Source organism: Anomaloglossus baeobatrachus, chromosome 2 (assembly GCF_048569485.1).
Source record: "Anomaloglossus baeobatrachus isolate aAnoBae1 chromosome 2, aAnoBae1.hap1, whole genome shotgun sequence".
NCBI lineage: Eukaryota > Metazoa > Chordata > Amphibia > Anura > Aromobatidae > Anomaloglossus > Anomaloglossus baeobatrachus.
Genome location: NC_134354.1, coordinates 424,506,692 through 424,532,997, shown reverse-complemented (window position 1 = coordinate 424,532,997; position 26,306 = coordinate 424,506,692). Strand labels below are relative to the sequence as shown.

The following is a 26,306-nucleotide window of genomic DNA, read 5'->3' as shown; positions in this document are numbered from 1 at the left end:
TTAGCACCACCATCTAAGTGCCGTACTTGGCTTTATAACTTTGTGCTCAGTACTAATCGCCTTATTTGCACACCATATCCTGATTCATTGTGCACCTAGATCAAATCGCTATATAGGAATGTACAGTATGAAGTGGGCAGTAGTAAAGAGACCTCCACGTAAGGCTGGTTTCACACTACGTTTATTTAACATCCGTCCATAACGTTTTTTTAGCGGAAAAACGGATCCAGTGCAAATGCGTTTCACTTCAATGTATTTGCAATGGCCTCGCGTCCACCTGCGTTTGCGTGCGTTAGACACAGGATCCGTACTTTTGCGTTATTTTAACATGTTTCAAAAACGCTACTTGTAGCGTTTACCTTTGTCAAAGAAGGAAATTTTGTTTACGTACCGTAAATTCCTTTTCTTCTAACTCCAATTGGGAGACCAAGGCAATTGGGTGTATAGCTATGCCTCCGGTGGCCACACAAAGTATTACACTAAAAGTGTAAAGCCCCTCCCCTTCTGCCTATACACCCCCCCGTGCTCACGGGCTCCTCAGTTTTGGTGCAAAAGCAAGAAGGAGGAAAAAATTATAAGTGGTTTAAAGTAAATTCAATCCGAAGGAATATTGGAGAACTGAAACCATTCAACATGAACAACATGTGTACACAAAAAACAGGGGCGGGTGCTGGGTCTCCCAATTGGAGCTAGAAGAAAAGGAATTTACGGTAAGTAAACAAAATTCCCTTCTTTGTCGCTCCAATGGGAGACCCAGACAATTGGGACGTCCAAAAGCAGTCCCTGGGTGGGTAAATAATACCTCATAATAGAGCCGCAACCGGCTCCGTCCTACAGGTGGGCAACCGCCGCCTGAAGGACTCGCCTACCTAGGCTGGCATCTGCCGAAGCATAGGTATGCACCTGATAGTGTTTCGTGAAAGTGTGCAAGCTCGACCAGGTAGCCGCCTGACACACCTGCTGAGCCGTAGCCTGGTGCCGCAAAGCCCAGGACGCTCCCATGGCCCTGGTAGAATGGGCCTTCAGCCCTGAGGGAACCGGAAGCCCGGAGGAACGATAAGCCTCGAGAATTGGTTCCTTGATCCACCGAGCCAGGGTTGATTTGGAAGCTTGTGTCCCTTTACGCTGGCCAGCGACAAGGACAAAGAGTGCATCCGAGCGGCGCAGGGGCGCCGTACGAGAAATGTAGCATCTAAGTGCTCTCACCAGATCTAGCAAGTGCAAATCCTTTTCACATTGGTGAACTGGATGAGGACAAAAAGAGGGTAAGGAGATATCCTGATTGAGATGAAAGGGGGATACCACCTTGGGGAGAAAGTCCGGAACCGGACGCAGAACCACCTTGTCCTGGTGAAACACCAGGAAGGGGGCTTTGCATGACAGCGCTGCTAGCTCAGACACTCTCCGAAGTGACTGCTACTAGGAAAACCACCTTCTGCGAAAGGCGTGAGAGAGAAATATCCCTCATTGGCTCGAACGGTGGTTTCTGAAGAACCATCAGTACCCTGTTCAGATCCCAGGGTTCTAACGGACGCTTGTAAGGAGGTACGATGTGACAAACCCCCTGCAGGAACGTGCGTACCTGTGGAAGTCTGGCTAGGCGCTTCTGAAAAAAGACAGAGAGCGCAGAGACTTGTCCCTTAAGGGAGCCCAGTGACAAACCCTTTTCTAATCCGGATTGAAGGAAGGACAGAAAAGTGGGCAAGGTAAACGGCCAGGGAGAAACACCCTGAGCAGAGCACCACGACAGGAATATTTTCCACGTCCTGTGGTAGATCTTGGCGGACGTTGGTTTCCTAGCCTGTCTCATGGTGGCAATGACCTCTTGAGATAATCCTGAAGACGCTAGGATCCAGGACTCAATGGCCACACAGTCAGGTTCAGGGCCGCAGAATTCAGATGGAAAAACGGCCCTTGAGACAGCAAGTCTGGTCGGTCTGGTAGTGCCCACGGTTGGCCGACCGTGAGATGCCACAGATCCGGGTACCACGACCTCCTCGGCCAGTCTGGAGCGACGAGGATGGCGCGGCGGCAGTCGGCCCTGATCTTGCGTAACACTCTGGGCAACAGTGCCAGAGGAGGGAACACATAAGGGAGTTGAAACTGCGACCAATCCTGAACTAAGGCGTCTGCCGCCAGAGCTCTGTGATCTTGAGACCGTGCCATGAATGTCGGGACCTTGTTGTTGTGCCGGGACGCCATTAGGTCGACGTCCGGCTTCCCCCAGCGGCAACAGATCTCCTGAAACACGTCCGGGTGAAGGGACCATTCCCCTGCGTCCATGCCCTGGCGACTGAGAAAGTCTGCTTCCCAGTTTTCTACGCCCGGGATGTGAACTGCGGATATGGTGGAGGCTGTGGCTTCCACCCACAGCAGAATCCGCCGAACTTCCTGGAAGGCTTGCCGACTGCGTGTCCCGCCTTGGTGGTTGATGTATGCCACCGCTGTGGAGTTGGCCGACTGAATTCGGATCTGTTTGCCTTCCAGCCACGGCTGGAACGCCTTTAGGGCAAGATACACTGCCCTTAGCTCCAGAACATTGATCTGAAGGGAAGACTCTGTCTGAGTCCAAGTCCCCTGAGCCCTGTGGTGGAGAAAGACCGCTCCCCACCCTGACAGGCTCGCGTCCGTCGTGACCACAGCCCAGGATGGGGGCAGGAAGAATTTCCCCTTCGACAGAGAAGTGGGAAGAAGCCAACACTGAAGGGAAGCTTTGGCTGCCCGAGAAAGGGAGACGTCGACTTTCTGTCCCATTTGCGGAGAATGTCCCATTGAAGTGGGCGCAGATGAAACTGCGCAAAAGGAACTGCCTCCATTGCTGCCACCATCTTCCCTAGGAAGTGCATGAGGTGCCTCAGGGGGTGTGACTGACCATGAAGGAGAGACTGCACCCCTGTCTGTAGTGAACGCTGTTTGTTCAGCGGAAGCTTCACTATCGCTGAGAGAGTATGAAACTCCATGCCAAGATATGTCAGTGATTGGGCCGGTGTCAGATTTGACTTTGGAAAATTGATGATCCACCCGAAACTCTGGAGAGTTTCCAGAGCAATGTTCAGGCTGTGTTGGCATGCCCCTTGAGAGGGTGCCTTGACAAGGAGATCGTCTAAGTAAGGGATCACCGAGTGTCCCTGAGAGTGTAGGATTGCCACCACTGTTGCCATGACCTTGGTGAAGACCCGTGGGGCTGTCGCCAGGCCAACAGGAAGTGCTACGAACTGAAGGTATTCGTCCCCTATGGCGAAGCGCAGGAAGCGCTGATGCTCTGGCGCAATCGGTACGTGGAGATAAGCATCTTTGATGTCTATTGATGCCAGGAAATCTCCTTGGGACATTGAGGCGATGACGGAGCGGAGCAATTCCATCCGGAACCGCCTGGTTTTCACATGCTTGTTGAGCAGCTTTAGGTCCAGAACGGGACGGAAGGATCCGTCCTTTTTTGGCACCACGAACAAGTTGGAGTAAAAACCGTGACCCCGTTGCTGAAGAGGAACCGGGATCACCACTCCTTCCGCCTTCAGGGTGCCCACCGCCTGCGTAAGAGCCTCGGCTCTGTCGGGGGGTGGAGATGTTCTGAAGAAACGAGTCGGAGGACGAGAGTTGAACTCTATCCTGTAACCGTGAGATAGAATGTCTCTCACCCATCGGTCTTTTACTTGTGGCAGCCAGGCGTCGCAAAAGCGGGAGAGCCTGCCACCGACCGAGGATGCGGTTTGAGGAGGCCGAAAGTCATGAGGAGGCCGCTTTGGGAGCGGTGCCTCCGGCGGTCTTTTTAGGACGTGACTTAGACCGCCATGCATCGGAGTTCCTCTGATCTTTCTGAGGCCTTTTGGACGAGGAAAATTGAGATCTGCCCGCGGTCCGAAAGGACCGAAACCTCGATTGTACTTTCCGTGGTTGAGGTCTGTTTGGTTTGGACTGGGGTAAGGATGAATCCTTTCTCTTGGATTGTTTAATGATTTCATCCAATCGCTCACCAAACAAGCGGTCGCCAGCCAATGGCAAACCGGTTAAGAACTTTTTGGAAGCAGAGTCTGCCTTCCATTCACGTAGCCACATGGCCCTGCGGAGTACCACCGAGTTGGCGGATGCCACCGCCGTACGGCTCGCAGAGTCCAGGATAGCATTAATGGCGTAGGACGCCGACGCCTGATTGGTTAAGGACACCACTTGCGGGACAGATGTACGTGTTACTGCTTGAATCTGCGCCTGACAAGCTGAGATAGCTTGGAGTGCCCATACGGCAGCGAATGCTGGAGCAAAAGACGCGCCTATAGCTTCATAGATGGATTTCAACCATAGTTCCATCTGTCTGTCAGTGGCATCTTTGAGTGAAGCCCCATCTTCCACTGCAACTATGGATCTAGCCGCCAGTCTGGAGATTGGAGGATCCACCTTAGGACACTGAGTCCAGCCCTTGACAACCTCGGGGGGGAAGTGATAACGTGTGTCCTTAAGGCGCTTGGAAAAACGCTTGTCTGGACAGTCTCGGTTTTTCTGGATTGCGTCTCTGAAGTCAGAGTGATCCAGAAACATATTTAATGTACGCTTTGGAAACCTGAAACGGAATTTCTCCTGAGAAGCAGACTCCTCAATTGGAGGAGCTGGGGGAGAAATATCCAACACCTGATTGATGGTCGCTATAAGGTCATTCACTACTGCGTCACCTTCAGGTGTATCTAGGTTGAGAGCGGCTTCAGGATCAGAATCCTGATCTGATACCTCCGCTTCATCCTCCAGAGAGTCCCCCTGCTGGGACCCTGAACAGTGTGATGAAGTGGAGGGAATTTCCCAGCGACCCCGCTTGGGCGGCCTGGGACTGCAGTCCGTGTCAGAGACCTCACCCTGGGACCTATGGTTTACCCCCGGGGCACTTTGCCGTTCCAATTGAGGGGGACCAGGGGTCAAGGATTGGATAGAGCCCGGGGCCTGAATCACCGGTCTGGACTGCAAAGCTTCCAGTATTTTAGCAGACCATTTATCCATAGTCCCAGACAGTTTGTCAGCAAAGGCTGCAAACTCCGTCCCTGTCACCTGGACAGTGGTAGCAGGTGGATCCACCTGGGCCACCTGTAGCAGAGGCTCCGGCTGAGTAAGTGCTACAGGAGCCGAGCATTGCACACAATGAGGGTCAGTGGAACCTGCCGGTAGTACAGCTGTACATGAGGTACAGGTTGCAAAATACGCCTGTGCTGTGGCACCCTTGCTTTTTGCAGATGACATGTTGTCTCCTCTGAGAACAACCAGGAGGGTATATAGCCAAGAATCAACAGAGCGACCGTACAGTGCAAGGGCCAGCACCACAGGTGCTGCTTACCGACCGCTCAGAGCGGTTGTGTGGTCACCAAATTCCCTGCCTGGGTCTCCCTGTTGTCTCTCCTCTCCAGCGTCTGAATCACTGACAGGAATGGCTGCCGGCGTTCTGTGAGGAGGAGGAGACCGTGGGCGTGCCCAAGAAAAGTGCGGGAACCCAGTGCCCCACTGTACTGAGTGAGGAGGGAGGAGGATACTAATGTATGCTCCAGCCCTCCGCTGACGATCCGTGCAGCGTCCCGCCCCTCCCCTGACTGGCAGGCCTGTGGGCGGGAATAAACGAAACTAGGCCGCAGAAGCCGGGGACTAAAGTTATAAGCGCGGCCGGCCATAAACGCGGCCGCGCGTAGTCCCCCGGCGCACTAACACCTCCAGCAGTGCTGGAAAGTGTCTGGCACAAGCGCCCCATGTCCGGCGCACTAACACACCCAGCCGAGCTGGAAAGTGTCTGGCCCAAGCGCTCCATGTCCGGCGCACTAACACACCCAGCAGTGCTGGAAAGTGTCTGGCCCAAGCGCCCCATGTCCGGCGCACTAACACACCCAGCCGAGCTGGAAAGTGTCTGGCCCAAGCGCTCCATGTCCGGCGCACTAACACACCCAGCAGAGCTGGAAAGTGTCTGGCACAAGCGCTCCATGCGCGGTCCCCACGGGGACACAGAGTACCTCATAGTAGCAGGGCCTTGTCCCTGACGATACTCAGCTCCTATCCAGCAGATTCCCAGGGGCTGCGGAGGGAGCACGGTCCCAGTGCCTGGAGACCGATCCGGTTCCCACTTCGCCCAGAGCCCATTAAGGGATGGGGAAGGAAAACAGCATGTGGCTCCTGCCTGTGTACCCGCAATGGGTACCTCAACCTTAACAACACCGCCGACAAAGTGGGGTGAGAAGGGAGCATGCTGGGGGCCCTGTTATGGGCCCTCTTTTCTTCCATCCGACCTAGTCAGCAGCTGCTGCTGACCAAGCTGTGGAGCTATGCGTGCATGTCTGCCTCCTTCGCACAAAGCATAAAAACTGAGGAGCCCGTGAGCACGGGGCGTGTATAGGCAGAAGGGGAGGGGCTTTACACTTTTAGTGTAATACTTTGTGTGGCCTCCGGAAGCATAGCTATACACCCAATTGTCTGGGTCTCCCAATGGAGCGACAAAGAAATAACGCATCTCACAGGATCCTTCACATTGCGCCACGAGCTGCAATGCATTTCAATGAGCGCTGGATCCTGCCTAGCAGAATGCGTTGAGTTGTGTTGTAACAGGATCCTGCTTTTGTACTGAGCATGCCCAGAACCAGTCTCGTGTGATCTGTCTCTCTCTCTCTCTCCTCCTCATCATCTGTCTTTCCCCCTTCCTCTCCTCCCTCTCTCTCCCACCTGAGAGCTGCGGACACTCATAACCAAGGTAAATATCGGGTAACCACTTCTCTTAGTTACCCGATGTTTACGTTGGTAACGTGTGCAGGCAGCCCTGCTCCTAGCAGCTGCAGACACTCGTAACCAAGATAAATATCGGGTATCCAAGCCCGATGTTTACCTTGGTTACGAGCGTCTGCAGCTGTCAGAAGCCGGCTCCCAGTCTAGCACGTTTAGTCCCCTCACTCCCGATCACATGACTCCAATGCCCACCCCTAAACATCCAGTGACAGGATCCTGCAAAATAACAGATGCGTTAGCATGCGTTTCTTGCTGTAAAAGCAGGATCCGCTTTTGCAGCAAAAAAACGTTCCTGACGCATGTTAAAAAGACGTAGTGTGAAAGCCTTAGTTTGTCTTGGGTATTTTGTGTAACTGATTAGATTACTTGCTGGAATAATAGTTGGAATGTAAAGTATAGGGGTTGTAGTTGTCATGGGACAAAAATTCTGCCCTAAGTGGATATATTTTCAATTACAGTAACAGTCTGGGGACAGACCATCTACTAGTTATATATTTGCCTTGGGCAATATTGTCGTAGCATGTGACTGTCCAGCTTCACACGTCAGGTCTTGCAATGGTATAGATTGGTAGACTTTCAGTGATCCCAACCTGGCCGGGATCGCTACAAAGTCTCTGGTGAGCTGTCAAACAAGCATACCTGGCCAACAACGCAACAGCGATACTGACCTGCAGAACGACCTAGCTAGTCATTGGGGACGTTGTAAAGCAGCTTTTTGAAAGGGAAGTCTCTGTAAAGTCCCCTTTACACACAAACTTTCTAGCAATCATGCTGCACAGCGGGAAACAAAGGACCAAAGAATGGTCCTGAACGATTTGTAGCGATCAGCAACTTTACATCAGGGGCCAGGTCGCTGATATGTTTCACACACTGCAATGTCGCTGGGGAGGTCGCTATTACGTCACAAAACCGGTGACGTTACAGCGATGTCGTTTGCGATGTTGCAGTGTGTAAAGCCACCTTTACAGAGGACAGTTATCAGGATTATCCTTGGGAGTTTGTTCCCCTTATTAATGTTAGTCCATTATGGTTAGATTTGCTGTCCTGCTTTTGGTACAAAACTGATCTGCCTTGTGTCTGGGGGAGGTTTATAGCCTTTGTATGCACAGTACTATGCACCCAATGAATTCAACAATAAAGCTATTCAAAGCAAAAATCCACATATTGCAGTGTAAACTTCCTTTATTGCAGCACTGCTATCTACAATTATATATCTCCAGCATGTACACATACCCCTTACTACTACCTACAGCAGTATATGTGCTGACCAAACCAGGTGCCTCTATCTACAGATAAGTCTCACACTGAAAGATTTTAGTGAATGAGAGTTTCTAGGAAAGTTCCTTTTGCAATTATCTTGCAGTTTAAACAGACTACCTGATATTTAGGGTACCGTCACACTTTAGCGACGCAGCAGCGATCCCACCAGCGATCTGACCTGGTCAGGATCACTGGTGAGCTGTCAAACAGGCAGATCTCACCAGCGACGTGCAAGCGACACTGCACTTGCACAGAGCCGGCGTCTGGAAACTGCGGACACTGGTAACTAAGGTAAACATCGGGTATGGTTACCCGATGTTTACCTTAGTTACCAGTGCACACCGCTTAACGTGTGCAGGAGCCGGCACTGGCAGCATGAGAGCTGTGGAGGCTGGTAACGAAGGTAAATATCGAGTAACCACCTTGGTTACCCGATGTTTACCCTGGTTACAGCTTACCGCAGGCTGTCTCGCTGTCACACACAGCGATGTGTGCTTAATAGTGGGAGAGCAACAATAAAAAAACGAACCAGAGCTGTGTGTAACGAGCAGCAACCTCACAGCCAGATCGCTGCTCAGTGTCACACACAGCGAGATCGCTAATGAGGTGACTGCTGCATCACAAAAACCGTGACTCAGCAGCGATCTCACTGTGTGTGAAGCACCCCTTAGACTATAGGTAGGAAAGGAAAAATCGCAGTGGCTGAGAAATGAGAGATGCAGAGAGTGTAGGGGTGAGACTGTTGACTGGAAGAGGGTGGGGAGAGGGAGGGGACTACCCTCACAATGTGTTATGTTTATGAAAGTTTTAAAATGCAATAATTTATCTAATTTTAAAAAAACAGACTGCCTATAACCGGATGAATGAACAAAACACTTATTCATTAGGTGAAGATTTTTAACCCCTTCACGACCATGGATGGATATATCAGTCAGAGCGTGTCCCGTTAAGCCCCGCCCCCTGCCGCGGCACACAGCTGTTTTCAACAGCTGACATGTGTGCCTGCTAGCCGCGGGTAGAATCGCTTCCACCCGTGGCCATTAACCCCTTAAATCTCACTGCCAAAGTCTGGCAGCAAGATCTAAATGTGCGCGGCCATGTTTTTTTACTTACCGCCGCCCCAACCGGAAGTCACGTGCGTGATCACGTGACTTTCGGTGGTTGCCATCGTAGCACAGGGTCATGTAATGACGCCTGCAGCTATGAAGTTTCACTTTCGTTTTCCCTCGGCCGCAAGCAGAGAAAAAGAGAAAGGGACTGAATCTGCTGATCACAGCTATACAGCTGTAGATAAGAGCGATTAGATTGCTGATTGCTATAGCCCCCTAGGCAGTGTTTCTCAACTCCAGTCCTCAAGACCCACCAACAGATCATGTTTTCAGGTTTTCCTCAATGTTAGACAGGGAATAATTGCATCACCTGTGCAACATTAAGGAAATCCTGAAAACATGATCTGTTGGTAGGTCTTGAGGACTGGAGTTGAGAAACATTGCCCTAGGGGGACTAGTAAAATAAAAAAAAAAAAAAAAATAAAAAAAAAAAACCTAAAAGTTCAAATCACCCCCCTTTCCCCCCATTGAAAATTAAAGGGTTAAAAAATAAAAACACATTTGGTATCGCCGCGTTCAGAAATGCCCGATCAAAATATAAAATCAATTAATCTGATTGGTGAACGGCGTAGTGGCAAAAAAAATTCCAAACGCCAAAATTACGTTTTTTGGTCGCCGCAAGTTTTACGCAAAATGCAATAACAGGCGATCAAAACGTAGCAATGGTACCATTAGAAAAGACAGCTCGAGACGCAAAAAATAAGCAGTCACTGAGCTATAGATCCCAAAAAATGAGAACGCTACGTGTTTCGGAAAATGGCGCAAAACGTGCGCCACTTTTATTGGACAAACTTGTGAATTTTTTTTAACCCCGTTGATACAAGTAAACCTATACATGTTTGGGGTCTACAAACTCGCACCGACATCAGGCATCATACCCACATATCAGTTTTACCATATAGTGAACACCGTGAATAAAACATCCCAAAAACTATTGTGCCATCACACTTTTTTTTGCAGTTTTTCCACACTTGGAATTTTTTTGCTGTTTTCCAGTACACCATATGGTAAAACTTATGGTTTCATTTAAAAGTACAACTTGTCCCGCAAAAAACAAGCCCTCATATGGCAAGATTAACGGAAAAATAAAAAGGTTACGGCTCTCGGAAGAAGGGGAGCAAAAAACAAACGCAAAAACGGAAAGTGCCCCGGGGCTGAAGGGGTTAAGAATCATCACTCTCGGCTGCACATTATCCTGTGTAAACGGAACTTGTTCTGCCTAGAATGACAGCCTATGTGCACTGTCTAATCCAGGGCTAGGCAATTAATTTTCCTGAGAAACAACATGAGAGACCATGACTTGTGGATGGCTGAAGCTATAGGCTAACATTAATTTGCTCAATATTATAAATTACAATTAATATTTGAATAAAATAGTATCACTTAATATTGAGCAGAATTACCAGTAAGTATGCAGACATCCCCTATATACAGCATGAACACAATTGTTGGTACCCCTTGTTTAATAAAAGAAAAACCCACAATAGTCACAAATAACTTGTCAGATTAAAGTAATTTATATTAAAAAAAAAAAAAAAAAAATCTGTGAAAATGAACAAATGAAAGTCAGACATTGCTTTTCAACCATAATTCCACAGAATTAAAAAAAAAAAATAAATAAATAAAACTCATGAAACAGTCCTGGACAGAAATGATGTTACCCCTGAATATAATGTGACAAAAGGGACATGTTAAATCAAGATGTGTCCACTAATTAGCATCATGGGTATCTTCAATCAGTCAGTGAACCTGTATATAGGGCTACAGATATTTATTATTATTATAGCACCATCAATTCCATGTGAAAGGGGTATACATAACAGGGACAAGTACAATAAAACAATACAAGGCACAGTCTGGTACAGGAGGAGAGAGGTCATGAGCGAGGGCTCACAGTCTACAAGGGATAGGTGAGGACACAGTAGGTTACTCACTGTGCTGTTTGGTAACACTGTGTACCACACAACATGGACCGGAGGAAGCAAAGGAAAGAGTTGTGGTCAGGAGATTAGAAAGAAAATTCTAGACAAGCATGTTAAAAAGGTAAAAGTTTATAAGAACCATCTCCAAGCAGTTTAATGTTCCTGTGACTACAGTTGCACATATTATTCAGATAGTTAAGAGCCGTGGGACTGTAACCAACCTCCTTGGACATGGCCACCGGAGGAAAATTGATGAAAAAAAAAAAAAATCAAAGACGGATAATACGGATTGTAATAAAAGAGCCCAGAAAAACTTCTAAAGAGATTAAAGGCGAACTTCAAGCTCAAGGAACATCAGTGTCAGATCGCACCATCCGTCATTGTTTGAACCAAAGTGAACTTCATGGTAGATAACCAATGAGGACACCATTGTTTGGGGGGCGATAGGGGCAGAAAAAAAGAAACCTAAACATAAAAAAGACAGACTGGAATTTGCCAAACTACATGTTGTACATGTTGACAAGCCACAGAGCTTCTGGGAGAGTGTCCTATGGACAGATGAGAAAAAAATGGAACTTTTTGGCAAGGCACATCAGCTCTATGTCTACAGACTGAAGAGCATATCAAGGAAAGAACACTGTCCCTACTGTGAAACAAAAGAGGCTCTTATGTTCTGGGGCTGCTTTGCTGCATCTGGCACAGGGTGTCTTGAATCTGTGCAGCGTACAATGAATTCTTAAGACTAACAAGGGATTCTAGTGAGAAATGTGCTGCAGTGTCAGAAAGCTTGGTCTCAGTTGCAGGTCATGGGTCTTACAACAGGATAATGACCCAAAACACACAGCCAATAACACCCAAGGATGGCTAAGAGGAAAACATTGGACTATTCTGAAGTGGCCTTCTATAAGCTCTGGCCTAAATCCTATTGAGCATCTTTGGAAAGAGCTGAAACATGCCATCTGGAAAAGGCAACCTTCAAACACGAGACAACTGGAGCAGTTTGCTCTTGAGTGGGCCTAAATACCTGTCAAGAGGTGCAGAAGTCTCATTGACAGTTACAGGAATCGTTTGATTGCAGTGATTGCCTCAAAAGGTTGTGCAATAAAATATTAAGTTAAGGAGCGAACGATCATTTCTGTCCAGGCCGATTTCATGAGGGTTTTTTTTCATTTCTGTGGAAGCAGAAAAACAATGTCTGACTTTCATTTGTTCATTTTCATAGATTTTTTTTTATTTATTATTACTTTTGTCAGATTAAAGTTATTTCTGTGATCATTGTGGATTTTTTCCTTTCATTAAACAAGGGGTACCAACAATTTTGACCATGTGTGTATGCCATGAGCGCCCACATACATCATCCCTATAAACAGCATGAGCACCCACACAACCTGCCTATATTTAGTAACACACACAAAAAAAAAATAAAATAAATAAATAAATACCACCAAATACTTCCCTCACTCCCATTCCCCCGATACTCCTCCCCGGTCGTCGATGCACTAAATCCACACCACAGACAGACAGCAGACACAATGATGTGATTTCATTCTAAGTCGCATGGTGACTGGTGGAAGAAGGGGCTCTTGGCTTGGTCCTTCACCAATGTACCCGATGATGCAGATAGCAATGATCTCATGCGACAGTGTGCAATGCCGGCCACTGTTTTGAGCCCTTCGTCTGTCTCGATCCGTGGTCCGGAATTGAACAAGCAGAGGGTTGGATGTGGCCCACGGGCTGCACGTTGCCTTGGTCTGGTCGCATTTATTACAGATCATTCAGTAAGCATTATTTTGCATATAAACAGGCTTCTAAACGATCACTGATTAGTATATACCGATTGGCAGTTTAGTGTCACTAGTCACTTCATATAATGCTACTTTGAAAATAACAAATATATATGGAAAATAGTTTTTGTGTCTTAAAGTAAAGTAAACTTAAAAAATGCCAATACACTTGGGTTACAGCTATATCAATGCATAAGTCTAAGGAGTTATATACAAAAATTTGGAAGGTGCTGATGAAATAAAGTTGAAACAAATCAAAATATTTGAACCATTACCTCTGTATACAGAGAACTCTCTTGTAATGTAATAGTTTCTTTGCTTTGTCCAGGTCTATAGAATCCAAACCACTAGAAGAAGAAGAAATCATGAATAATCCTAACCTGGGGCTGAGACTGAAGGATAAAAAACATTAGGTTTATTTAAGCTATTAACTTATACTAACCTCAGAGTCTACAGGATCCACCATGGAGTCCCTGAGGAATTTCACCATAACAAACTTTTCTAGAGTTTCAAGATTGCGCCTGTAACTTTCATTTATACCCTGTTAAGATAGAACATAACTTATAGGGAAAGAAAAAAAACAAAACAAAACAACAACTAAGAAGTTCAGTTGTAGCCAGCAGTTTTGATACTGACACATTTAGTTTATTTTATAAAGTTTGCTACATCCGTTTTTATAGTGGTAATTTGTATTAACTATTGTTATGAAACTGCTTAGCATTAGACCCGGCTGTCAATCAATGCAAGGAGCGTGGTTACAGCTGCCGCTCTCCATACACAGAGCGCTGACTGAACCCCCGCCAGGGCTGCCTCCATAATGGAAGCCCAAACGCTGCCAGGAGAATTAAGGTTCATTTCCTCCCGGCAGCGGGGTTTAATGTGCAGGCGCCAGGCAGGTTAAGAATGCTATAAACCTGCATATTAACCCCATATCTTATCTGAAAGGCAATAGAATTTTTCCAAGTGACAAGTTCCCTTTAACACCCTAACGACCGCAGGCAGTAAAGTTACGTCCTAGCAGTCAGAGTGTTCATCCCAACTGGCTGCCGAGGGCAGCTGGTGGACATCCACACACATCAGCTGATTTGTACAGCTAAGGCTGGAAACACATCTATGCGAGTAAAATCGGTCCGAGTTGGCTGAAAAAAACTTGGCTGATTTTAGTTCACGTTAGGTCAGTGTGCAATGCAAGTGCGTTCCTTTTTTTTTTTTTAAAATTATTTCAAGGATAGCAGAGCGTGTGTAATGCGTGTTTGATGCGTATGGGATCCGTTTTTACTATGTCATCTGCCATACAGCTTTTCTACATGGCCGCTGACAGCAGACACAGACAGAGCCATGTAGCAGAGCTGACTGGCAGATGACAGCAGTCACAGAGCCGCACGATCAGAATGGACTCGGGTGAACTTCACCCGACTTCATTGTCATGCCACGGCTATCTGTGTCGCGTCCTGATTAGCGGTCACCCGTGAAGGACTCACCGGTGACCGCTAATCTCCTGAGTGACTGAATTAAGCAGTGCGATTAGTGCTGCTGTCACTCAGGTTACCCGCGGCCAGCTGTATTCTCCCCCCGTGACCACATCGCTGTCACTCGGGTGACTTGCTGTCACTGTTGGAGGATCCAGCAGTGGCCGCAAGTAACCTGACTGACATCAGCTGATCGCGATACTCACCTCAGTTGCGGCGTGGATGGGTTTTTTGGGTACTTAATAAAGTGGTGAACGAGGGTCTTTGTTATCGTTTATTATTTCAAATAAAGGATTTTTTTACTGTGTGTGTTTATTAACTTTAATTTACAGGTTAATCATTAGGGGGTGTCTCAGACGCCTGCAATGATTAATCTAGGATTTAGTGGCAGCTATGGGCTGCCATTTACTCCTTATTACCCCGATTGCCAACGCACCAGGGCAAATCGGGAAGAGCCGGGTACCGTCCCAGAACAGTCGCATCTAATAGATGCGGCCATTCTGGGCGGCTGCTGGCTGATATTGTTAGGCCGGGGGCTCCCCATAACGTGGAGCTCCCCCTGAGAATACCAGCCTTCAGCCGTATGGCTTTATCTGGCTGGTATTAAGATTGGGGGGACCGCACGCCGGATTTTTAAATTATTTATTTTACTACACCGCATAGACACGCCCACCTGCTGCTGTGATTGGTTGCAGTGAGACAGCTGTCACTCAGCGTGGGGGCGTGTGACTGCAACCAATCATAGGCGCCGGTGGGCGGGGAAAGCAGGGAATACGAGATTGAATGATGAGCGGCCGGCTTTTTCAAAAGAGGAGAAGCTGCCGGAGCAGTGTGACCGCCGTGCAGCGCTGGTGATCGGGGAATCGGTATGAGAAAGGGGCGGGGCGGGGCGGGGGGGGGGGGGGATAGACCGACATGGACAGAGAGGGAGGGACAGAGATAGTGACAGACCGAGAGAGAATAGAGACAGAGAGGGAGAGACCGACTGACAGAGAATAGAGATTGACAGACATTGTGAGACCTCACTCGTTACCAGTGTTTTAGGAAACATGCGAGAAGTGTATTTAGAAAATCGGATGTCACTAGGATGGTGAGTGCCCGTCCAGTCACATCCGATTATTTACATGCTCCCATAGACTTGCATTGGAGAGACTCGCAGGAGAAACTCGCCAAAACGCAGCATGCTGCGATTTTTTTCTCAGTCCGATTTGGACAGAGAGAAAAAAAAAAACAACAGATGAGAGCTGAATCATTGAATAACATGTGTCCGAGTGCAATGCGAGATTTTCTCGCATTGCACTACTGCGAGAAACTCGGAAGTGAGAAGCCGGCCTAACATGTGTGCCTTGCAGGCACGAGTGAAATAGTTATCCGCCTGTACCTGTTAACCCCTTAAATGGTGCTGTGAAAATGTGACAGGGTCATTTTAATGGCGATCGCGGTAGATGTGTACTCACCGCCTGCCAATGGTGGTGCTGCTCTGATCGGGAGAAAAGAATGAGCGATCAGACAGCTGATCCTTATAGCTCCCTAGGGGAACTAGTAAAATAAAATAAAGTTTTGAAAAATTAAAAACAAAACAAAAAACAAAAAACTAAAATTTCAAATCACCCCCCCTTTCGCCTCATTGAAAACTAAAGGGTTAAAAAAAACCCACACATTTGGTATCGCCGCGTTCAGAAATGCCCAATTAAAATATAAAAATTAATTTGATCGATACACGGCGTAGCGGCAAAAAAATTCTAAAACGACAAAATTACGTTTTTGTCAGCTGCAAAGTTTGCGCAAAATGCAATAACATGCCATCAAAATGTAGCATCTGCCCAAAAATGATACCATTAAACACATTAGCTCAAGATGCAAAAAAAAAGCCATCACTGAGCTATACATCCCGAAAAATGAAAACGCTACAGGTCAAAGAAAATGGCGAAAAACGTGCACCACTTTTTTTTGGACAAACATCAGATTTTTTATTTTTTTTTAAACCCTTAAATAAAAGTAAACCTAAACATGTTTGGTGTCTATGAACTCGCACCTACCTGAAGCATCACACCAACACATCTGTTTTACCATATAGTGAACTCAGTGAATAAAATATCAAAAACAATCGTGCAATCGCACTTTTTTTTGCAATTTTTCAGTACACTATATGGTAAAACTCATGGTTTCATTTAAAAGTACAACTTGTTCCGCTAAAAACATCCCTGGCACGACTATAATTGGCAAAAAAATAAAAACGTTACGCTCTCGGAAGAAGGGTGGTGAAAAAAAGAACGGAAAATGCAAAAATTGGCCAGTCATGAAGGGGTTAATGAAGACTGCATTCAAGCAGTTGCCCTAAGTGATAAGAGCAGACTGTTTCTTTAAAAAAAGGGGCTGGTGCTTGAAATCATGGTCTCATATCAAAGGTTATAGCTCAGGAAACACATGGAGTCATAAGCACTTTATATGAAAAAAGAGAATTTTGTTTACTTACCGTAAATTCTTTCCTATAGTTCCGTATTGGGAGACCCAGACATTGGGTGTATAGCTTCTGCCTCCGGAGGACACACAAAGTACTACACTAAAAAAAGTGTAGCTCCTCCCTCTGAGCATATACACCCCCTGGATAACCAAATCTAGCCAGTTTAGTGCAAAAGCTGAAGGAGAATAGCCACCCACAAGTAGAGATAGAGCAAGAACCGGAACAACCGAAGCCTCTGTCTACAACAACAGCCGGTGATAACACGCGGAACAAGAAACTGCCAACAGGCAACAGGGAGGGTGCTGGGTCTCCCAATACGGAACTATAAGAAAAAGAATTTACGGTAAGTAAACAAAATTCTCTTTTTCTTTATCGTTCCTATGGGAGACCCAGACATTGGGACGTCTCAAAGCAGTCCATGGGTGGGAATAAACAGAAAACTGGGAAGTAGGCGGAACCTAACTTCACAAATGGGCGACAGCCGCCTGAAGGATGCGTCTGCCCAAGCTCGCATCTGCCGAAGCATGAGCATGCACTTGGTAGTGCTTTGAAAAGGTATGCAGACTAGTCCAAGTGGCAGACTGACAGACCTGCTGAGCCGTAGCCTGGTGCCTGAAAGCCCAAAAGGCACCGACAGCTCTGGTCGAGTGTGCCTTGATCCCCAGCGGGGGAGGCACCTGAGTACACTGGTAGGCATCGGAAATGGCCGACCTAATCCAACGAGCCAAGGTCGGCTTAGAAGCCGAGAGGCCCTTACGCCGACCTGTGGTTAGCACAAAAAGAGAGGTGCACCGCCTAAGAACAGCGGTGCGAGACATAGATCCGGAGCACTCGCACCAGATCCAGAGTATGCAACGCTTTTTCAAAGCGATGAACAGGAGCCGGACAAAAGGAAGGCAGGGAAATGTCCTTGTTAAGGTGGAAAAGAGAAACCACCTTAGGGAGAAAGTCCGGCGTCGGACAGAGAACCACCTTGTCCTGATGAAAAACCAAAAAAAGGTGACTCCGAAGAGAGCGCAGCCAAATCAGAGACTCTCCTGAGGGAAGTTATGGCCACTAGAAAGACCACTTTCTGTGAAAGACTAGACAAAGAAACCTCCCTAAGAGGCTCAAAGGGGGGTTTCTGCAAGGCTGTGAGGACCAGATTGAGGTCCCAGGGATCCAAGGGCCGCCGGTAAGGCGGAATGATGCGAGACGCGCCCTGCATGAAGGTGCGCACCTGAGCCAGCCGGGCGATACGCCGCTGGAACAAACACTGACAGAGCCGAGACCTGTCCCTTGAGGGAATTGAGGGATAGTCCTAGCTGCAGACCGGACTGTAGAAAGGACAGGAGGGTCGGCAAGGAAAAAGGCCAAGGAGCATGGCCGGAAGAGCGAGACCAGGACAGGAAAATTCTCCAGGTCCTGTGATAGATTTTGGCCGAGGAAGACTTCCGAGCCCGAGTCATAGTGGAGAGGACTTCAGGAGGGATACCAGAAGTCGTCAAGATCCAGGACTCAAGAGCCACGCCGTCAATCTGAGAGTCGCAGAATTCTGGCGGAAAAACGGACCTTGTGAGAGAAGGTCTGGACAGTCCGGGAGATGCCACGGCACCTCTACGGACAGATGGAGCAGGTCTGGGTACCAAGCTCGCCTGGGCCAGTCCGGAGCAATGAGGATGACCCGACGGCCCTCCATTCTGATCTTGCGCAGGACTCTGAGCAAGAGAGCTAGAGGGGGAAACACGTAGGACAGACGAAACTGGGACCAATCTTGAACCAGAGCGTCCGCTGCAAAGGCCTGAGGATCGTGGGAGCGAGCCACGTAAACCGGAACCTTGTTGTTGTGCCGGGATGCCATTAGATCCACTTCCGGAGTGCCCCACTTGCGGCAGATTGATCGGAACACTGCCGGATGCAGGGACCACTCGCCACTGTCCACGGTTTGACGGCTGAGATAATCTGCCTCCCAGTTTTCCACGCCTGGGATGTGGACTGCGGATATGGTGGACTTGGAGTCCTCCGTCCACTGAAGGATGCGTTGAACCTCCAACATTGCCAGGCGGCTGCGTGTCCCGCCTTGGTGATTGATGTAGGCAACCGCTGCTGCGTTGTCTGACTGGACTCGGAGTGCTTGCCCGCCAACAGGTGGTGAAAGGCTAAGAGAGCTAGAAGCACAGCTCTGATTTCCAGCACATTGATCGAGAGGGCTGATTCGGACGGAGTCCAAGTGCCCTGCACTCTGTGGTGGAGATATACTGCTCCCCAGCCGGATAGACTGGCATCCGTGGTGAGGATCACCCAGGACGGGGCCAGGAAGGAGCGTCCCTGAGACAGAGGGGCCGAAGCCACCACTGAAGGGAGCCCCTGGTCTGTGGCGACAGAGCCACTAACCTGTGCAAGGAGGAAGTCCGCTTGTCCCAACAGCGGAGAATGTCCAGCTGCAGAGGACGCAGATGGAACTGGGCAAAGAGAACCGCTTCCATTGACGCCACCATCTGACCCAGCACCTGCATTAGGTGCCTGATGGAATGACGGCGGGGCCTCAGCAAAGAGCGCACCGCCAGATGGAGGGACTGCTGTTTGACTAAGGGCAGCTTCACAAGTGCCGGCAGAGTCTCGAATTGCATCCCTAGGTACGTGAGCTTCTGGGTCGGAGTCAGAGTGGATTTGGGCAGATTGACAAGCCACCCGAATTGGACTAGAGTGGCGAGAGTGAGCGAGACACTCCGCTGACAGTCTGCACTGGATGAAGCCTTGACTAGAAGGTCGTCCAGGTAAGGAATCACTGCCAACCCCTGGAGGTGCAGAACCGCAACCACTGCTGTCATGACCTTGGTGAATACTCGAGGGGCCGTGGCTAACCCGAAGGGGAGAGCCACGAATTGGAAATGTTTCTCTCCGATTGCAAAACGTAGCCACCGCTGGTGTGAAACTGCAATTGGCACATGCAGATAGGCATCTCTGATGTCGATGGATGCCAGGAAATCTCCTTGGGTCATTGAGGCAATGACTGATCGCAGAGACTCCATGCGAAAATGCCGCACCTGAACATGCTTGTTGAGAAGCTTGAGATCCAGGATGGGCCGGAAGGAACAGTCCTTTTTGGGAACTAGGAAGAGATTTGAGTAGAAACCTCTGAACCGTTCCCGGGCGGGAACCGGTACAATTACTCAGTTGGCCTGCAAGGATGCCACGGCCTGAGAGAAGGCGGCGGCCTTGGAGCAGGGAAGAGTTGACAGAAAAAAATCTGTTTGGCGGGCTGGAAGAGAATTCTATCCTGTAGTCGTGGGAGAGGATATCCCGCACCCACTGATCGGAGACGTGTTGAAACCACACGTCGCCAAAGTGGGAGAGCCTGCCACCGACCAAGGACGTTGCTGGCGCTGCCAGATAGTCAAGAGGAGGCTGCCTTAGTGGCAGCAGCTCCTGCGGTCTTCTGAGAACGCGGCTTCGTGCGCCAGTTGGGTTTTTGGTCCTTGGCTGAGTTAGTGGACGAGGCCGAGGGCTTAGAGGACGACCAGTTGGAGGAACGAAAGGAACGAAACCTTGACTGGTTCCTGCCCTGGACAGGTTTCCTGGTTTTAGTTTGTGGCATGGAAGTACTCTTCCCGCCAGTAGCTTCCTTAATAATTTCATCCAGTTGTTCACCGAACAGCCTGGACCCAGCAAAAGGGAGCCCAGCAAGGTACTTCTTTGAAGAAGCATCTGCCTTCCACTCTCGAAGCCACAAGATCCTGCGGATAGCGAGGGAATTAGCCGAAGCCACCGCAGTGCGGTGAGAAGCTTCCAGCATGGCAGACATGGCGTAGGATGCAAAAGCCGAAGCTTGGGAAGTTAAGGCAACCATTTCGGGCATAGATTCCCTGGTGAGGGAATGCATCTCCTCTAGAGAAGCAGAGATGGCTTTGAGAGCCCACACTGCTGCAAAAGATGGGGAGAACGAGGCCCCTGCCGCCTCATATACAGATTTGGCCAGAAGGTCAACCTGGCGGTCAGTGGAATCCTTAAGTGAGGTGCCATCAGCCACTGATACAACTGTCCGGGCTGAGAGTCTAGACACCGGAGGGTCTACCTTTGGTGAATGAGCCCACTCCTTGACCACCTCTGGCGGAAAGGGAAAACGGTCATCAGAACCACGCTTTGGGAAGCGTTTGTCAGGACAGGCCCTAGGCTTGGTCACAGTGGCCTGAAAACTGGAGTGGTTAAAGAACACACTCCTTGTCCTCTTAGGCAAGGTAAATTGGTGCTTTTCTGCCAGAGAGGGTTGCTCCTCTGATACTGGCGGATTGAGGTCCAGTACAGAATTAATGGACGCAATCAAATCACTAACATCTGAGTCACTTTCGGACAGATCAATGGGGCACATGGAGGTAGCCTCCGAGCCCCCAGTAACGGCATCCTCCTCGTCCTGCGAGTCAGCTCTTGAATCAGAGCCGCGGGACGAGGAAAGAGAGGGAGCCCTGCGTCTCCTCTTAGGAGGACGGGGTCTGGGACCAGATGAAGAATCCTCTGTGAGCTCCGCTGAGAGAGCCCTAGCAGCAGAGGCGCCCTGAGAAGGGGGCTGATGCATGTTCAGCAAAGTCTGGGACAGCTGTCCCATGGAGTCGGCAAAAGACTGGGAGATTGACCTAGAGAAGGATTCTACCCAAGCCGGGGGTTCAGCCGCCGGAGCAGCCGGAGGGACCACTGTGGGTGCGATTCCAGGCTGAGGCATTGTCAGGTTAGATAAATGAGAGGACAAGGGAACGGGTAGTCAAGGTCATCCTACAGACCAGCAAAAGATGCGAGATATCAATCACTACTTTTTGCAAAAATATAGCAAATATTTATTAAATTCATATAAGTAGCAAAAAGTGACATAAAGACATAAACAGACATATTACATACAGATCAGGTTCGACAGGAGATGTCACTGAAGCATAACAGACCAAGGATCCATATCCCGTCAGGGGGGCAGTATAACAAGATAGTAACAAAAGGGGGACATGGTCTAAGGGAGACTCCGGACAGTAGAAACAATACACTCTCCGATGTATCCAAGTGTGCACCCTAAAATTAGTAGGCACACACAAGGATAACAACAGTAGACAATCATATGACCACAGAGTCAGACCATGAACCAGGCATAAAACATGTCAAAACAGGTGACAGACCTCAAATACACCTAAATCTAATATGTCCCTGTACTGCACTCACCCATGATAAGGGGATGGAACCCGAGCAAAACGTGCCCCGACGCGCACGTTTAGATATCTTCTTCGGGGGGCCGTGGTGTGACATGGCATGATGTACCCGCGCTTAAATATACCGCTCCCATCCTATGGCCGAGCCGCGATTGGACGCGTGCGGGGTGGGACTTCCGGCAGTGAGCCGCGTCATAGGGCATTCCCGGAAACAGCGCGCGCACTTCCTGTGTCGTCACACAGAGCGCGCGCGTCACTCCGTACGGAAGCCGGCTGGCGCGAGCGTGCCTAGAGTCCCAGCGCGCACGCGCTCCACAGCCGCGGCCATTACAGAAAAGGGCAACAAAGAGGGCAAATAAAAATTAGGCAATAGTGGGAAATATTTACAGCTTCATGTAACCAAATATCAGATCCCACGATACTACATATACAGAAATCATCCCATCAAATATTGCCCCACAGTAGATGACACATATGAATCAAACATCAGAGATAACATCAAGCAATGATGTCAATTGTAATTGTGAACCTACACATAAATATGGGAATACTCTTGCAGGGGGACAAGGATATATATTATACTAGGGAAGAGCTAAAGGCAGGAGAGACAAATATATACAATAATTTATCATATCCATACAAATTACTGCATGGACAATTGCAAATTTCACTCTTAATAGCTTTTTTCTTCTTTCCTTCTCCTTTTCCTCTCAACTCCTTCGTCCCTCACAACATACTCCTCCCATCACAGAAAGAGTGGAGACAAGACAAATCGCCGGTACACAGCCCGGATCCGTAGATGTGAGTATTCTCCATATAACTTGAGGATGATATCTCTTATAGTAAAAAGATGTATATTAATGTCTCATCAACAGAAAAACAGGGAGACGGTAAAAATTCAAGCGCAACGAGTAGAACCTATAGATAGGGACGAAACAACAATAGAAAACACACCAACATCAGTAAAAAAGGTATTAAAAACAAGACACTGAGGCAAATTACTAAAAAATATATATATATGAATATACATATACATTTTGCAAGTCAACCTGAATAAACCAAGACTGAGTGGGGTAGAAGTCACCAGACTGAAGCAAGACATCATAAAAATGGAGCAAAGGACAACTTCTCATTGAGTCCCCCAGGTGTCATGGTGCCCAAGATGACAATCCATCTGCATTCGAGACGCGACAATGCCTGCTGGTAATTGCCGCCTCTCGAACCCAAACGTAATCTGTCAATCGCCCTCACCCTAAAAGACGCAGGATTGCAATCATGATGCGTCTTAAAGTGTCGGGGGATGGTGCGAAGAGAGCTCAGATCCTCAACATCTCTCGCCGCTACAATATCTCTGACATGTTCACGTGTACGTACACGCAACTGTCTAGTTGTTAAACCAACATATAGCAAATTGCATCCGCATTTTGCCAGATAAATTACGTGGTCCGTGCTGCAGGAGATGTACTGCCTGATCGTGAACTCTCTCGCACCATCCGCCGATGTAAACGAGGAGGCCCTATCAATGTTCTTACAGGCCACACACGAACCACAGGGGAAGCATCCCCATCTTGGTTTCCCGATATTAAAGGGGAGGACATCTTGATGCACATAGTGACTGTGTACCAAGATGTCACGCAAATTCTTACCCCTCCTTGCTGTCATCAGGGGGTGATCGGGGAGAGCGCTCGCCAACGTCGGTTCTGTTTTTAGTACTGGCCAGTGTTTGTCCAAAATACGTCTTATCTCCCCCCACTGGTTGTTAAAGGTAGATATAAAACGTATTGGTCCAATTGCGGACTCATTCTTATTAGATGTTGATAACAGTTGGTGTCTGGAAGTGGCCAAGGCCCTAGAATGTGCTCGTTTGATATTCCGTGCACTGTATCCTCTATTTATGAATCGCTGGGAAAGATCCTTAGCCTGTGTATCAAAGGACTGATTGGACGAACATATCCTCTTAATCCTTAGAAACTGCCCCACAGGAATTGCCCTGATGGTCGAGGGAAGGTGGGAGGATGATGCATGTAATAGGCTGTTCACCGACGTCTCCTTACGGAATACGTCGGTATGAACAGACCTATCTGGCTGGATTGAGATACTAACATCCAAAAAGTCCATGGTCTCCGAACTACTCCTGAAGGTCATCCTGACATTACGATCATTCGAATTTAACGCAAACATAAAAGATGATAATTCAAGGTCGGTTCCCCCCCAGATGATGAGCACGTCATCGATGTATCTAAGCCAGCACTGCAAATGGGAAGCGGCGTAGGCGCCGTCGCCGAAAATCTCCCTCTCCCAATAGCCGAGAAAGAGATTTGCGTACGACGGCGCGCACGCCGCGCCCATTGCAGTGCCCCGCATCTGGAGGAAGAACCGATCCTTGAAAAGAAAAAAGTTTCGTGTCAGGATGAACTCCAGGAGCTCAAGGACCAGATCCTGCATCGGTATCTCCCAGCGACTCATTCGCAAAAAGAACTTGGCTGCCAAAAGCCCATCTTTGTGCTGGATACAGGAGTAGAGGGACTCCACATCCGCTGCTACCAAGATAGAACCATGATCCAAATACAATCCGTCAATTCGCCTCAGGACGTCTGAGGTGTCTCTGACATAGGAGGGGAGCGTTTCAACCAATGGATGTAGATAATATTCTATGAATTTGCAAATTGGGTCGCATAGCCCTCCTATGCCAGAGACAATAGGACGTCCTGGGGGACAGCGTGGGTTCTTATGTATCTTGGGCAGCAGATAAAAGGTTGGAGTAACCGGAAATTTTGTGTGGAGACCCTCATATACCTTCTTGGTAATAATTCCTTTGGACAGGGCCCTATCCAGAATGCCAACCAGTTCAACCAAGAACTCACCGGTGGGGTTATAAGACAATGGTGTGTATGCTTCCTGAACCTTAAGCTGTTTAAAGGCTTCACGTTCGTACATCTGAGCCGGCCATATAACCACGTTCCCGCCTTTGTCCGCAGGTTTGATTACAATCCCTTCCATTGATCTCAACTCACTCAGAGCATTTCTCTGTTTAATGGAGAGGTTGTGATGGTGACTTGATCTATCAAGTTTTTTCAGATCTTCCATCACTAGTTTGTTAAAAATCTCCACCTGCGGGCAAAGGACCACCGGGGGGAACGTGGTTGATTTAGGGTACACCTTAGGTGGAAATTTACCTGTAAGAGTACCCATGGATTCCTCCTCCAATTCCTCCAACGTAGCAATTGCCTCCAATTCTCTTGGTGAAAACTGTTGAGGGTCAGTATTGCTTCGAGAGTGCAGCTTGTGGAGAACTAACTTCCTTGAAAACAAGTGAAGGTCTTTAATCACTGTGAAAGAATCAAAGTTAGAATCGGGAGAGAAGGACAGCCCCAATTTAAGAACCTCCACCTGATCTTTACTCAAAGAGATATTAGATAAATTAATCACCTGAAGGTCATTTTTACTCTTTTTGTCAAGTGATTGTGGAGGGGTCAATTTCCTTTTCTGATTGGGGCCTCTTCCCCCCGAATTTTCCATTCTAACTGGTAACTGGAACCTCTCAAGGAATTTGTTAGCTTTATTTCCCATCGGCTGCGCATCTTCTGTTGAAGAAATTGAGGAGAAAGAGCCGGAGCGGGAACGTGTGCCTCGTTTCTTAGGGGGACGATTGTGTCTCCACCTATACACATAACCGCTACTGTAATCAGATGCATCTCTTTGGTACTTTTTAGTCTTAACACCAATTATCTCCTTCTCCCACTTGGCGAAATCTCTCTCCAAATCCATGTTCAATGAAGACATTCTCTCACTAGATAAAGCCGACGTGAGTTTCTCATAAATCAGATTGATCTCAGTCTCTAATTCACTCAAAGTATTCGTATTATGCTCTATAAGTAGATTCATATGTGACAGAGCACGAATTCGATGCCGCTTCCCACTTTTCCTTAAAAGTTGCCTCCTCAACCATAAAAGAGGGGCAAAGTTGAATGCGTAATCCCCGAGGGATAAGACCTTTCTCCACGTAACGCTCCATAAAGGTTTTATTCCACCAGACTCTAGTCTTTTGGTTTAATAGGGATTTCAATTTACTAATTAATAAATTAGTTGCCTCAGTGTCTGATTTAAAACCAACAACAGGACTCTCCTTAAAAATGTATATGTATATTCATATATATATATTTTTTAGTAATTTGCCTCAGTGTCTTGTTTTTAATACCTTTTTTACTGATGTTGGTGTGTTTTCTATTGTTGTTTCGTCCCTATCTATAGGTTCTACTCGTTGCGCTTGAATTTTTACCGTCTCCCTGTTTTTCTGTTGATGAGACATTAATATACATCTTTTTACTATAAGAGATATCATCCTCAAGTTATATGGGGAATACTCACATCTACGGATCCGGGCTGTGTACCGGC

General features: G+C 48.0%; 2 protein-coding genes across 3 annotated transcripts in view; both read right to left on the bottom strand.

The window, feature by feature from the left end:
• The window catches only part of PPT1 (palmitoyl-protein thioesterase 1), a 100,934-nt gene that overhangs the window by 4,766 nt on the left and 69,862 nt on the right, over positions 1-26,306 (bottom strand). For both annotated transcript variants that reach the window (XM_075336211.1, XM_075336210.1), the window contains 2 exons: positions 13,256-13,354; positions 13,089-13,160 (listed from right to left, as the gene is read on the bottom strand). In XM_075336211.1, the coding sequence (XP_075192326.1) occupies positions 13,089-13,160; positions 13,256-13,354 (171 nt within the window). The remainder of the gene's footprint in view (positions 1-13,088; positions 13,161-13,255; positions 13,355-26,306) is intronic.
• LOC142290211 (uncharacterized) lies at positions 21,455-25,722 on the bottom strand. The gene is made up of 2 exons (XM_075334155.1): positions 25,088-25,722; positions 21,455-22,829 (listed from the first exon to the last, which is right to left on the bottom strand). The coding sequence occupies exons 1-2, from the start codon at positions 25,692-25,694 to the stop codon at positions 22,810-22,812; spliced, it is 627 nt and encodes a 208-aa protein (XP_075190270.1). The 5' UTR covers positions 25,695-25,722; the 3' UTR covers positions 21,455-22,809.

Bases quoted from the DNA above. Each gene is read 5' to 3' on its own strand.
- LOC142290211 (XM_075334155.1), bottom strand. From the start codon at position 25,694: ATGTCTTCATTGAACATGGATTTGGAGAGAGATTTCGCCAAGTGGGAG. The intron at 22,830-25,087 runs GTAAATTTCCAC...CCCTATCTATAG, and splicing joins ATCCATGGGTACTCTTACAG to GTTCTACTCGTTGCGCTTGA.